Source organism: Ursus arctos, unplaced genomic scaffold, assembly GCF_023065955.2.
Source record: "Ursus arctos isolate Adak ecotype North America unplaced genomic scaffold, UrsArc2.0 scaffold_3, whole genome shotgun sequence".
NCBI classification, from domain to species: Eukaryota; Metazoa; Chordata; class Mammalia; order Carnivora; family Ursidae; genus Ursus; species Ursus arctos.
The window spans coordinates 19010022-19025522 of NW_026622985.1; the positions used below are offsets into that span (position 1 = coordinate 19010022).

The 15501-nt window shown below is 36.6% G+C and overlaps 1 protein-coding gene across 10 annotated transcripts in view; it reads left to right on the forward strand.

Annotated features, from left to right (window-relative positions):
• The window catches only part of ORC5 (origin recognition complex subunit 5), a 183185-nt gene that overhangs the window by 27261 nt on the left and 140423 nt on the right, over positions 1 to 15501 (forward strand). For all 10 annotated transcript variants that reach the window (XR_008956394.1, XM_057304385.1, XM_057304386.1 and 7 more), the window contains exons 7-11: positions 1470 to 1518; positions 1607 to 1697; positions 7241 to 7293; positions 8676 to 8788; positions 9934 to 9981. Coding sequence is in view for 9 of the 10 variants with exons in the window: in XM_057304385.1 (XP_057160368.1) it covers positions 1470 to 1518; positions 1607 to 1697; positions 7241 to 7293; positions 8676 to 8788; positions 9934 to 9981 (354 nt within the window). In the remaining variant the exon portion in view is untranslated. The remainder of the gene's footprint in view (positions 1 to 1469; positions 1519 to 1606; positions 1698 to 7240; positions 7294 to 8675; positions 8789 to 9933; positions 9982 to 15501) is intronic.

A 15501-nucleotide genomic window follows, 5' to 3' on the forward strand; every position in this document is an offset into this window, starting at 1 on the left:
AGGATGTCTTTTCCACCTAGGGAAGAGCTATTTTTTGGTGAAAGGTGCTTAAGGGGGAGGCAGTCTTTAATTAGGAGAAATAACCTACTTAGGTTTGTTTTTCTTTTTTTCCCCTTGACTTTTTGATTAAAGTGTAGCATACGTACAGAAAAGCACAAGGGGTACCTGGGTGGCTTAGTCGGTTAAGCATCGGACTTGATCTCAGCTCAGGTCTTGATCTCAGAATCATTACTGCTATTTGTAAATGATTAAACAAATATTTTGATGTTTTGGCCAAGAAAAAAAGCAGTTAGCCAAGTTGTTTACTCCTGACATTGAGACATTACTGTTATTAAGCAGTGTTTAGATCCAAAAACCTGAAACTAAGTTAAGAAAGTTGGCCTCTCAGGGGCGCCTGGGTGGCACAGCGGTTGAGCGTCTGCCTTCGGCTCAGGGCGTGATCCTGGCGTTGTGGGATCGAGCCCCACATCAGGCTCCTCCGCTGTGAGCCTGCTTCTTCCTCTCCCACTCCCCCTGCTTGTGTTCCCTCTCTCGCTGGCTGTCACTATCTCTGTCTAATGAATAAATAAATAAAACCTTTTTTTAAAAAAAAAAAAAGAAAGTTGGCCTCTCTACACTTAACACAGTTTGGAAGATTTTTCTGCCCTAAACAATTGCTTTTTATGGAATAAAATAGGAAAAATTGTTTCAAGGTTAGTTCTTAGCTCTGTTATCTTCTAGATTTGAGGTTGGATAGTTACACATTTATGTCTGTCTTTCTCCAGGCTTCATTATGGAGTCATTTCAGTATGAAATACTTGTGATCAAGTTAATATTAATAAATGGCAACGGCATGTTTTTATCAGTTTGCTTGAACTACCTCTCGGTAGAATTCCAGTGCTGATCATGGAAAACTGTTAAGTAATTATGATTAGTACTTCTCAGACCTTGGAATACATAGAATTCTCAGAGAGATTGTTAAAACATGGGTTCCTGGATCTCATTCTTAGAGGTTCTGATCATGTATGCCTGGCATCGTGCCAAGAACTTGAATTTATAGTAGTCTCAGGTGGTGCTGCCAGTCTCCTAATTTTGAATCGTACTGAATGAATTGATGTTTGATTTGTGAAAATGTTTAAATGTTGGAGAGTAACAGGGTAATTCTTTGGGCTAGTGGTATTGTGTGTTTTGTGGTCCTTTGTGACAGAATTATAAACTAAAATTACAAATTATGCTTTGTTATATTACTTTATATCTAGAGGCTAACATATTAGGCAGGATTTAGCCAGTTCAGGAGTATTTTGCATGTTGTTTTACTATCATTTTTTATATTTATTGTTTTATTATTGTAATAAGCTATAATAATATCTTACTTGAGTAATTATATTGAAATAAAATTGCCTACATTCTAATAAACATTGTACTTGGAAAATAATTCCTATTTGTGGTGAAAAAGTGCTTTCTCTCTCTTTTTTTCCCTTTATTTACAGGCAGTACTTAATTTTCCTAAATATTGTGAGCCTGTGGTTAAAGGAGAAGGTAACTATGTAATTTTACTTATTAATATTTGTTTTGAAATGATTTCTGTAAGATCTGCATTTTTGAAATTTTCTCCCTTTTGGAGTAGCAAATGAACGTGATACTCGCAAACTCTGGAGAAATATTGAACCTCATTTGAAGAGAGCCATGCAGACTGTTTATCTCAGGGAAATATCAAGGTAACTTTCTGTTTACTGTGTATAATATTTCTATCTTTAGTTTGGATATTTTATCTGCTAAAGTGTACGTGTTTTCCTTTACCTTCTTCATGTTAGGAAAAAACTCATATGAGTTTTGAATCATTTCTTCTTATTTTGGGAAGGACAGACAATTTTTAACCAACAGGTTACACAGCTTGAAGTAAGGTGTATATCTCACAATTTTTTTTTTTTTTAAGTCTGGAAAGCTACAGGAAAATCAACTTTAGCTTTGTTTTTTATATTTGTGTTAGATATTTGAATAGGTATAATGAAAATTTGATTATTAAAGCAATGTGTAAATCAAGTCATAAGTCTACATTTGTCTATTACTAGAATTTCATAGCAGCGAAACTGCTCAGGAAATGTGGTGGCATTTAGTGGGAAGAACAGAGTTTTGATTTCCATTTCAGCCACTTTCTGACTTGTGGTCTTAGCAAGTCACCTAAAAACCTCTAGGCCTCAGCTTCCTCCTTTCACAGTCCTTCCAAGATTTAAAGAATGTGTGTGAAAATGATTTGTGAATAATACAGTGCCTTACAGGTGATAGGTTAAGTCGCAGTTACAAAGCAATATAGGAAATTTAAAAACATCAACAATGCTATCTGCTTTTCTCACTTCCTGGTCAGTTGTGTTATCATTTTTCTCTCATAAATACCTTAATCTGTAACTATTTTTCTTTACTAACTTTGATTTTCGTTTAATTAGCTGATTAGGCTATAATTCAGGGAGAAATTTAATAGTTTCTAAATAAATAGAAACATTACAAAGATACTGTTATTCCTATTTCAACAATAAAAAGTCATCTGATGAGGATTTTCGGAAGCCACAGAATAGAAAAGCTGTGATCTGCTCTTTTAAAGGTAGAAAAATTTGGATGCTTAGTAAAATGATTTTTACATAATAATGAAAGTACTTGATCTCAGCTCAGGTCTTGATCTCAGGGTTGTGAGTTCAAGCCCTGTGTGGGGCTCTATGTTGGGTATGGAGCCTACTTATATTTACAGTTATATATATAGTCTATAATGTGTTTCTTTCACAGAAGGGTGTAGAGCACAGAAATAAGCATTGCTAATCTGACCTCCTGCCTTACTGAGACATTTTGAAAACTTTTTTCTTTAATGGTTGGATTACACTCATTTGTATTTATTGGTAAGAAGTGTATAGGCTTTATTAACTTTGTCATGTTAATTTGTTGAATTTCCTTTTGTGGTTATTTTCTTTGTCTTTTTGAAAAAAAAATTTTGGCAGTTAGGAGAGTTTGCATTTTTGTTCTGCTTGGTTAACTTTGTAGTCAAATCATAGAATGCCCTTTACGTTCCCTTTTTTCTCGTAATGTGGTTGGTAAAGGACCTGTGAGACTTTCCAATAGGGTAGTAGGAAAATGGCAATCTAACTTTGGTGATATCTCCTGGTCCATTTGAGAGCATTCAAATTACTTCAAGATGTGACTCATATATTTTTTCCCCTACTATCCCTGACCCTTCACCCATGTAAAATAAAATTTGCTAAATTAAAAAAAAATGTTTTATAGTTCCTAATCGAGATTAAATAATTGGGATAAACAGAATAAAGAAAAAGAATAAAGTCATAGAAGGCTAGTTCCTGACTCAGCAAGCTGTTGTTAGGAATATATGTTGCTTGTACAGCTTTTATAAACCATTTGGACGAATTATAAAAAAGACTCCAGCCTTCTTCCCTGGTTCATCTTAAAATTCTAGGCTATTTGACCTCAGTTAATACAGTGCTTTGACTTGGAATCAAGTTATTTAAAGATGGTCATTTTATCCCCTGGTTGTCCTTTGCAACTTTAAATAACATTAGATGGGTAATTGCTATATAAGAAACTGTTATCAATTTGAAGTGTCTCAAAGTCTGGATTATGACAATGTAAATGATGAAAATTTATTTTTATTTGCATTTACAAGAAGTAGTGAATGTGAAAATGCCTTATAATCTGTGAAGCAATGTTGAGCTATCAGGTGGAGGAAGTGATCTGTTTTGAAAGTCAGCTTGTTGTGCTAGGTCTGCTCTCCACATAGGTTACTAGTAGTCTGAAAATTTCCCGTATTGCTGTACAGGCATACCTTGGAGATATTGCAGGTTCTGTTCCAGACTACTGCAATTAAAAAAATAATGCAATAAAGTGAGTCAGATGAATTTTTTGGTTTCCCAGTGCACATGTAAGTTAGTCCACATTATATTGTCATCTATTAAGAGTGCAATAGATTATCTTTAAAAAACCTCACAGTGTGCATATACCTTAATAAAAAATGTTATTGCTAAAAAACGCTAACCATCATCTGAGCTTTCAGTGAGTTGTGATTTTTTTTTTTTCTTTTTCTTTCTTTTTTTTTTTTTTGGCTGGTGGAGGGTCTTGTCATGATGTTGATGCCTATTCACTGATCAGGGTAGTGGTTGCTGAGGGTTGGGGTGGCTGTGGCAGTTTCTTAAGACAGCAGTGAAATTTGCTGCATCTGTTGACTCTTCCCTTCATAAACGATTTCTCTGTAGCTTGCAGTGCTGTTTGATAGCATTTTACCCACAGTAGAACTTTCAGAATTGGAGTCAGTACTTTTAAATGCTCTTGCCAACTTATCAACTAAATTTATATCATATTCTAAATCCTTTGTTGTCATTTCATCAATCTTCATTAGCATCTTAACCAGATTCCATTTCAGGAACCACTGCCGTTGTTCATCAGAAGCAGTTCCTCATGTATTAAAGTTCTGTCATGAGATTGCAGCAGTTCAGTTACAATTCAGTTACACTTCTAATTCTAGTTCTCTTGTTTTTCTGCCGCTTCTGCAGTTACTTCTTCCACTGAAGTCTTGAACCCCTCAAAGTCATCCACGAGGGTTGGAATCAGCTTCTTTCAAATTTCTGTTAATGTGGATAATTTGACTTCTTCCCATGAATCATGAATGTTTTTAATGACATCTAAGGTGGTGAATTCTTCCCAGAAAGTTTTCAATTGACTTTGCCCAGATTCATCAGAGGAATTACTATCTATGGCAGCTATAGCCTTGAGAAGTGTATTTCTTCAATAGTAAGACTATAAAGTGAAATGACTCCTTGATCAGGAGGCTGCAGAACCGGACGCTGTGTTAGGAGGCATGAGAACAATATGAATCTCATTGTCCATCTCCATCAGAGCTCTTGGGTGATGACCAGGTCCATTGTTAGTGAGCAGTCATGTGTTGAAAGGAATCTTTTCTGAGCAGGTCTCAACAGTGGGCCTAAAATACTCAGTAAACGATGTTGTACACATGTGCTGTCATCCAGGCTTTGTTGCTCCATTGATACAGCACAGGCAGAGTAGATTTAGCATCATTTTTAAGGGGCTTAAGAGTTCTGGAATGGTCAGTGAGTATTGGCTTCAACTTAAAGTCACCAGCTACATTAGCCCCTTACAAGAGAGTCAGCTCTGAGCTGTGAAAGTCCCAGATGGCATCTTCTTCCAATAGAAGGCGGTTTCACCTACACTGAAAACCTCTTGTTTAGTGTGGCCACCTTCATTCATGATCTTAGCTAGATCTTCTGGAGTAACTTGCTGCAGCTTCTACATCAGCACCTTCTGCTTCACAACTTGCACTTTTATGTTATAGAGACAGCTTCCTTCTCTAAACCTCATGAACCAACCTCTGCTAGCTTCAAACTTTTTTTCTATAGCTTCCTCACCTCTCTCAGCTTTCATAGAATTGAAGAGTTAGGGCCTTGCTCTGGATTAGGCTTTGGTTTAAGGGAGTGTTGTGGCTGGTTTGATCTTCTGTCCGTATCACTGTCCATATCCATGACCCCTAAAATGTTCTCAATATCAGCAATAAGGCTGTTTGCTTTCTTACCATTTGTGTGTGCACTGGAGTAGCACCTTCAGTTTCCTTTAAGAACTTTTTCTTTGCCTTTACAACTTGGCTGACTGGTGCAAGAGGCCTAGCTTTTGGTCTGTCCCAGCTTTTGACAGGACTTCCTCACTAAGCATAATCATTTCTAGCTGTTGATTTAAAGTGAGAGATGTGTGACTCTTCCTTTCACTTGAACACTGTGAGGCCACTGTAAGGTTATTAATTGGCCTTATTTCAATATTGTTGTGTCTCAGGGAGTAGGAAAGCCCAAGGAAAGGAAGAGATGGGGAATAGCCAGTCAGTGGAGCAGTTAAGTTTGCCATCTTCTGTGGGTGCAGTTTGTTACCCCAAAACAATTAGAATAGTAATATCAAAGATCACTGGTCACAGATCACCATAAGGAATAATAAAAATGAAAAAATTTGAAATAGTATGAGAATTACCCAAATGTGACAAAGAGACATGAAGTGAGCAGTTGCTGTGAGAAAAATGGCACCGGTAGACTTGCTTGATGCAGGGGGTTGCTACATACCTTCAATTTGTAAAAAAAAAATGCACCATCGGCAAAGCACAGTGAAGCATGATAAAATGAGGTATGCCTATATTTCCATAATTTTCAGCTATGCTTGCAGATTTGAAAAAAATACATACAGTTTGATTTGGGATCTTTAGTTCTGGTCTGGCATTTACTTTTAAATTAGTATTTTAAGAACTGAGTTAAAGAGTTTGAGAGGGTTCTTACACATCATTGCATCTAACTGCCTTATGTTTTGGTGAGAAGGGTATTGATTTATTCAAGGTCATACAGCTAAAATTTCTGTCTGTCAGGGCTGTCTTTTTCCTGCACTGTAGTGTGTTTCCTAATGAATTTGATTTGTCATATCATGACTTCATATTCTTAATAATATTTGAGGGTGTTTAATAGTTTTAATAGCAAGTAAGATCAGAGTGAGGCAGTAGAAATGGCATGAACTTTGCAGGCATTCTATAAGGATTCAGGTCTTAGTTGTGTTACTGACTGGCCAGGTATCCTTGGGCAGCTTAACCTGTCGGCCTCAATTTTCTGATGTGATGGTACTTATTTTAAGAGATTGTTATGCAGGGGGCACCTGGGTGGCTCAGTTGGTTAAGCATTTGCCTTTGGCTAGGGTCATGATCCCAGGGTCCTGGGAACGAGCCCCACGTTGGGCTCCCTGCTCAGAGGGAAGCCTGCTTCTGCCTATCCCTCTGCCCCTCTCCTCTGCTTGTGTGCGCATGCGCACCCATGTGCGTGCTGTCTCTCTCTCTCAAATAAATAAATGAAATCTTTAAAAAGAAAGATTGTATGGAGTTAGAAATAGTGTATAACAGTTGCATCTAATATGCTAACTGGAGCATTGGGAGTTTTACTGAAGGATAGGTGATGTTATTTATTTATTGGTACTTTTTGATAGCTTTAAAATTGTGATCAGGAAAAAAGATTAAAATAACATCTGGATATTGATATGTAAGTTTATATTGTTCTAGTACTAAATGATTTTGTTGAGGCGCAAACATGTAACATGCATGTATATATTGTCTTATTTATAAGGAAATTGACTGTTTTCTTAAACCAAAAAATTACTTTTTCTAGGACTGTTTTAAGTACAGTATATTGATTTTATATTTTCAAATCATTATTGCTCTTCTATTTTCTCTCAGTTCACAGTGGGAAAAGGTACAGAAAGATGACACGGATCCAGCACAACTTAAAGGTATCAAAGGAAGTATTGAGACAATTACCAGAGACATTTCTTTAATTGATTACTGATAATCAAGATATTGAAGTTAATACTAAAGATAGCATCAGTCAGTAAATAGTGTTCTGGAAAAAAATTTACAAATTACGATATTTTAATTAATGATTTTCTCTTAAGTGTGAAACTCCAATTTATGAGAGGAAATAATTCGAATACCAGTTTTCTATTTTCTAAATGTTGGATTATGTCATATAAAAATCAAGCAATTTATTTTCTTTAAAAGCCTTTGTTCAGGTGTATGACACAATTTTATCTCAGTATATATGTATTTCTTGGGTTTTATGTTAACCCAGTTTGAGGGATGCATTCCTGTTGGTTATGTTTAAAAAAGCTTTGTGCTTTTGTTTTATTTAAAGAAACTATTACTTTGGATTTATCCCAATAGAACAACTTCAAGGAGCGAGTATCTAAAGTATTCTTATTTTAAAAAGTAGATCACTGGGTAGTGGTTGGAGGAAATGGTATAGAATTAAGTGGTGTTGCAGTTCTCTTTTGTCTGTTTTGTTTCTCAATGCCCTAGCTGGTGTACAAGTGATTTTCAGTTGTGTGTTCCAATGGAAAGGAGTAGATGCCGGCGTTAGAAAATCTGCAGTAATTCCCTAACTGTATGACCTCGAACCCAACTCAGTGCCCTCATCTAAAATGAAAAGAACGTCTAACTTTAAGTTACTGCAGAGATTTGGAGATGCCTCAGTGATAAGGCGACACCTTGCACAGTGTCTGTGCTAGATGTTCAGTACATATCAGATTCCTTCCTTTCCTGTAAAAAATTGATGCTATTTGACTGGCTCCTTTGTTTTATTTATCCATTCATTTAGTTACTTCCTTCATGTGGGGTACTGTAGGGATACAAAAAAAACCCAAAACCAAAACCCAGATGTGTTTCCTTCAGCAAATATTATATATAGCTTGGTAAGAAATATAATTTATGTACAACTAACTGTTAATACAATGTATAAAGTTACATGGGCTGTAACTGAAATCCACAAAGTAGGAATTCATAGTAGGGATAGATTTTCTATTATTTTGGTATGATAGGAGAGCAGCAGGGAAAGTTTAATGGAAAGTATGGCTTTGATGGGCAGGATGGGTAGGATTTAGACTTCAGAATAGGAGGAGCTAAGCAAAAATAATAGAATGAGCAAGAATATGATTAATAGTAATGTTCACCACCACTCCTGCTGCCCATTATAATGGCATTTTAAGCTCAAGGAGTAGGTCGTTTTTACCAGAGAACACCATATGGAAGTCAAAAGATCAGTGAGAAAAGATAAAGAGATACTTAAAATCTAATGGTAGCCTATTAAATGCCTTCATAAAAGATTTTTGTTATGTAGGTCTCTCGGCATATACTCATGTGGAGCTTCCCTATTACTCTAAGTTTATTCTGATTGCTGCATACCTTGCTTCATACAATCCAGCAAGAACTGACAAGAGGTTCTTCCTTAAGGTAATAATTATTTCTTTTTACTTTGTTTTTGAAGATTCCAGGAATGTTTTAAAATTTCTCAACTCTTGTAAGTTTCTCAGGGGCAGATATTAGAATAAGAGATTGCTAAATGTACATTTAGGACTTACTCTTTAAGACTTTAAATTAAGGTCACAACCTGAATGGGGAACGTAGGTAGCTTCACAGAAGAGTTCAGGTATACTTTAGGTAATAGTTCTAGATTTAAAAAATATATAAATAATGTTTTGTGTAAAGTATGAGAGATGGTAATAATTTTAACGTTGGTAATTCCTTCATTGTTCTAAAGCTCCTACAGTAGTGCTATGCATTCCATACAGCATTATCTAGAACATTCAGAAGCCTCTTCTGCATGTACATTAGTTGGAGAAATCCCATTTTGGAATTCTTTTCTTTTTGGGAAAAAAATGCAATTTGATTCATTATTAAATATATTTGTAATGAATTTTTTTTTAAAGATTTTATTTATTTGACAGAGAGCGAGATAGCGAGAGAGAGAACACAAGCAGGGGGATTGGGAGAGGGAGAAGCAGGCTTCCCGCTGGGCAGGGAGCCCAATGCAGGGCTCGATCCCAGAACCCTGGGCTCATGACCTGAGCTGAAGGCAGACACTCAACTGACTGAGCCACCCAGGCGCCCCTATTTGTAATAAATTTTTATTTGTTGTTCTGCTTATCTCTCCCACTAGTCTTTGTTTCATGAAGGCAAGGACCACATCTGTTTTTTTCTCCACTGTTAAATCCCAAATGCTGAACCAAATGTTCTCAATCAGTGATTCTTATATGAATTGACAGCCTGCCTTAAGGGATGAATAAAAACCCATTTATCTGTGGAAGTTTTGTTTTTATAGAAACAAATATGCTGTACTAAATCAATATAATAAGTTAATCTCTTAGGAAGTATCATTATTTTATTTTAACCTCTTTCATACAGAAGTAATCTTGTATATAATCGAAGTCTAAGTCAAAGCGGCCTAAAAATATGTTGATATTTTAAGTGGTAATAAATAAAATAAGAAAGCCTAAGATATGTAAATTAGTATATATGTGCCATGTTTTAAATTATGTTTTCTGTTTTTGTGGAGTATCACCTTTTTTCCCCATCTTAATTATTTTCCTTAATTGCAGCATCATGGGAAAATCAAGAAAACCAGCTTTCTAAAGAAACATGAAAAGGTATTTACCTTTTAATTTCTCTCTTGGGAAAAACTCATGAATTCAGGATACTGTAGAAAGTGGATAAATGCATGCTTTTATTAGTTATTGGATGTAAGAAGTTTTTATTGATAAGGTACCATTATAACGTTGTAGTGGTATTTTGTTAAGTCGAGTGTGGTGACAAAGACACATTCAAGTGAGCTGGTATTGGAGATAAAAGTGAGTTGACAAGGTCTTTTAGTGAATTCATAGATGAAAAAGATTACCGTGGAATTTTTAACTAAACACAGCTGGTTTTCCTCTTTTCCCCTTTGAAACCCTCACAAAAGTGACCCTGAAGAAATAAGAAAGGTGAATACATAGGGACTAAGTGGATGAGAGACCCGCACAACTTGGAACAGCATTGTAGGTAGATGCACAGATGACTAAATAGGCCGACAAGGCGGGCACCTAAGCCCAAAAGCAAGCAGATTTGACCTGGGGAGTCTGGAACAGCTTAGAAATCAGAGGCCCTGAGCACATTCGAAGACAGGGTATAGGGCCACACTGAAATTGGCAGAGGAGCGTTTGGACTGCTCAGATACTTGTTCTGCTTTGTACATTGAAACCACCGCTGCCTTTCTTGACAAAAGATGGAGAAGTCCTACCTGTTAACTTCGTAACATAGGAGCTGTGAGTCTTGTTTCTCTGTCCCATTCTTAAAAGAAGTTTTTCTCTAATGCCCTTCTGAAATGATAGTGTTTTCTCACGATTTTGAAGACATTGTTTTACTGTCTCTGGCTTTATTGTTGCCACTAAAAAATCCGCTATTTGTTATTCCTTTTTTGATATCTCTGTTTTTCTCTAGCTGCTTATAAGTTCTCTTCTCATTTTCCTTTAGTGTTTTTACTGTTTCACAACATGGTGGATCTGGAATTGAATTTTTTAATTGGGATTCATTTTGTTTCCTGAATTTGAATAACGATGCCTTTATTCAGTGCTGATGAATTAACTTTTCAAATATTAGCCTCTCCCTCATTGTAATATGTCTTCCTGAGACACTGATTAGACATAAGTCAGACCTTCCCACTCTGTTCTCTTCATCTCTTAAGTCTTCTCATTCTTTATTACCTTTGGTCTCTGTGTGCTGTATTCTGGGTGATCTCTTCAGTTCTGTGTTCTTTCTCTCTTTGTCTCTTCTGTTTACATCATCTTTATCATTCCAGTAACGTCATTTGTAATTTTTAGATGTTTCATTGGTTCATTTCAACTCTCATCACTTTTATATTTTTCCTAGTCCCATTTTTCTTTAACATAAAAATATTTTATGTTCTCTCTTATATTCTGGTATTAGAAGTCCTTGTCGATATACGAATTCTCCATTTTCTGTTTTTGTTGGCTCATGCACATAATGCCTTGCTCCTGGACATTTTATTATTTTTAGTTGTTGCCTGAATTTCATCTTGGAATTTTTGAGGCCTGAGGTGTGTTCTTTTTGAAAGGTTTTACGTTTACTTCTTGTGCAGGCACTTAAGAACACCAGTAACCTGTGATCATTTGAAATTCGGTTCTTAGCCTTGGAGGTTTTCAGACCACAGAGGTACTGTGAATTCTGCCCCCACATCAGTGTTAAGCCCTGTTTCTAATTGAAATTCTTGGGGAAGACTTTTGTCCTCCCTTCACACAGCATCAGAGTTTGTCAGGGAAATTTCCTTACCAGATCCATTTGCTTGGAGCGGAAAATTTTTTCTGGTATTGCCTCCTCACTGAGACATCTCTGATTAGGCTTTCCACTATAGGCAGATCATTGATTTTGTACCTTCTTTCTTATGTGTGTGCTTTGGGTAGTAAAGGATTGTTAGGAGGGAGTACTTATAGCTGGGGTGGTCAGGGAAGGATCTGTGGTAGGGCTTGCATATGAATGGGCACTCAAGAATGGTGGGGACTGGGACACCATGGTGGTTCAGTCCGTTAAGTGTCTGCCTTGGGCTCAGGTCATGATCTCAGGGTCCTGGGATCGAGCCCTCTGTCGGGTTCCCTGCTGAGCGGGGAGTCTGCTTCACTCCCCCCCACTCGTGTTCTCTCTCACTCGCTCTTTCTCAAATAAAAAAATCTAAAAAAAAAAAAAAAAAGTGGAACTGGATGTGCAAAGATGGGAGAGGGGGTATTCCACTGAACTGTAAAGTGAGTTTCAGAGAAAAGTCATGTGAGGCCAGGTTGTGGAGGAATTTTGTCACTCACCAGTTCTTAAGGGAAGGAAGCCCATCTATTCACCTCTGTGTCTCAGCACTTGGTGATATTCGTGGGTATTTACAAATGAATAGGTAGAATAAAGAAAATTGAAGAATGAACATAAGGCTAAGAATTTTAGTCCTGTTCTTTAGACAGAGAAAACCGTTTAAAGATTTTGAGGTGGGAGATATGAGTGCTGTATGAAGGTCAGTGAGGACTGTGACATCCTAGCACTCCCCGAGAAGGACAGTCTTGACAGAGGGAACCATATGAGCCAAGACCTCATAGGAATATCTCTAGTTGTAAAGGAACTGTAGTTCTTTTGATGTGATTCTTACTGATTTGACTTTTATAGTAGCCTCTTTTGTCTTTGGTTCATGTTTTAAAATCTGAGCTTAACTGAAAGCTTCCTGCGTATACCTATTAGTTTATATTTTTGTTCCCTCTCTTCCTGAAATCTTGATTGAATGCTTATTTTATGCCAGGCACTCTGCTGGATGCTATGGAGAGTGGAGAACAGAATAGCCATTGTCTCTGCCTTCATGAAGTTCTCAATCTAATCAAGCCAGTACACATTAAAAAACAAACCACACGAATAATTATTTTAACAGTTGTTTTGACTGGAGGAGATTATGCTAAGTGAAATAAGTCAAGCAGAGAAAGACAATTATCATATGGTTTCACTCATTTATGGAACATAAGAAATAGCAGGAAAATCGGTAGGAGAAGGAAGGGAAGAATGAAGGGGAGGTAAACAGAAGGGGGAATGAACCACGAGAGACTATGGACTCTGGGAAACAAACTGAGGGTTTCAGAAGGGAGGGGTGTGGGGGATTGGGATAGGCTGGTGATGGGTATTAAGGAGGGCACGTATTGCATGGAGCACTGGGTGTTATATGCAAACAATGAATCATGGAACACTACATCAAAAACTAATGATGTATGGTGACTAACATAATAAATTAAACAAAACAAAACAAAAAAAACCAGTTGTTTTGAAAATACTATATATCTTCAGTTGTATAATTCTTAAAAATCAGCTGACACCGATTTTTAAAGATTTTACTTTTAATTCAACTAATGCCTGGGTGTGATGTCAGATTATTTGCCCATCAGTTTATGAAGAAAAGCAACAGTTTTCCCCCTGTCTTCACCCATAGTCTCATTCCCCTGTTCTCCGAATTGTTTCTAGTTTTAGTTTTTCTAGTATAAACGTCCATAACTAAGTTTCTGTCTCTATTTTTCTTGGTGTAACTTGACACCAAATTTGATGCCATTTAACTCCTCAAAAATTAGATTTGATTTCCTTTTTGATCTATTCTTACAGGCCTTCATTCTCCTTAATGAGCTCTGTGGTGGAGTTAGTAGGCATTTCTCAGACTTTCCCTTCTAGAAGGGAAGCCAGTTTGCATGTATAACACACCAAACCAGTTCAGTGAGGAAAGTAACTACCATATGCCTCACATTCCTCTAGAACACTTTAGTTTTAAATTGGGTATGTGTTTTCTAACCAGAAAACTTGAAAAGTGAAAAATTTTCCATTCCAAGCAAATGGATTTGGTAAGGAAATTTCCCTGCCAAACTCTGACTTTGTGTGAAAGGAGGACAAAAGTCTTCCCTGAGAATTTCAGCTGGAAACCAGGGCTTAACACTGATGTGGGGTCAGAATTCACAATACTTCTGTGGTAGAGGCAGAGGGAGAGAGAGAATCTCAGGCAAACTCTGCGCTAAGTGTGGAGCCCAACGTGGGACTGGCTCTCATGACCCTGAGATCATGACCTGAGCCAAAATCAAGAGTCAGATGCTCAACTGACTGTGCCACCTAGGCACCCCGATGTTAACCACTATTCTTAAACTCACACAAATGACAAATGATTAGTAACAAATGATTAGTATCTAGAATTTTTTAGAAGACATATATAAACCAGTAAGAAAAAGGCAAAAATCCAATCGATATGTGGGTAAATGATATAAAAAGGAACCTGAATGTCTAACAAACCTGACGTGGTTATCAGCCTCATTCACTAGTGAGAGAAATGAATCTTTATTTTTATTTATTTTTTTGAGAAATGAAACTTAAACAACAGCTGTTATTTCATGTTCTTGGATTAGCAAAACTAAAAAAAGAATCTGATGATTTTATTGGTGATAATGTAGAAGAATAAGGGCCTGCGTATTCTGTAGGTTGGCGATAATAAAGTTAATATGTGCGTGTACTTTGAATTGGTCACGGTAAGCTGGGCTGGGCTGTAGCAAAAAATAACCCACCCCCCCCCCAACTCTGAGTGGATTAACATAACAAAGATTTATATGTTACTCCTGACACAGTGGAGTATGGGTTGGGTGGCCCTCTTTTGTAGTGATGCCAAGTAAAACATGGTGATTTCTAAAGTGGCCACCAAAGGGTAAGAAGATTAAAGGATTAAAAGAAGATTAAAGGTTTGAAAGGCCAGGCTTGGAAGTAGGTGACGTCACATTCACCCCCAGTCATCTAATGGCAGAAGATAACTAGGAAATGTAGGCTTCCCTGTGCCCCAGACGAAGTGTTGGTGATCATAGAGCATTGTCTCTGCCCTCTGCTTTCTACTTCAGTTTCTCAGTCCCACTTAGAGAAACTCACACATGTGCACAAGGAGAAATGTACAGGATGGTCCATCACAGGATAATTTGTGATGAATTATAGTGATGAATTTTTAGAAGTAGATTTTAGAAGTAGATAGATTTTATTGTCATAAAATGGAATTCTGTAGAGTTGCTTAAAAATGGGACTTAGAAGTGCGTGTATCAATATGGGTAAACCTCAAAAACATATTGAAGGAAAAAAGCAACTTAGTAGAGTGATATGTCCAAAATAATGTCATTTATATGTCATTATATGTCATTTATCTTGCAGATAGTGCTGTATATTGTTTATGAATACATCTATAGTAGCAGTATAAAAGTTGTCATGAAAGTGGTAAAAACACCACATTCTGGATAGTGGTTCCTTTTGGGAGAAAATGGGATGTGAGAGGGGTGTAAGGGAGCTTCAGTTTACCTGTAATGTGATCTAATGTTTTTTTTTTCCTTTGCACATATCACAAATTGGGTGCTGGGCACATTATTATTTAAATATCAGCCTCTATACTTTTCTATATGCTTGAAGTATTTAATGAGAAAGGATATAAAATTTAAGACCTGGAAAATGATTTCTAAACTATTTTTTAGATATAAGTAGCTGAGGTAAACACATACTTCATTTTTTAATTCTGTGTAGGCCTTTTTTTTACAGTCATTCTTTAAAGAAATAATTTTTCTTATGCATGTAAATACAGATTTCCATTTATT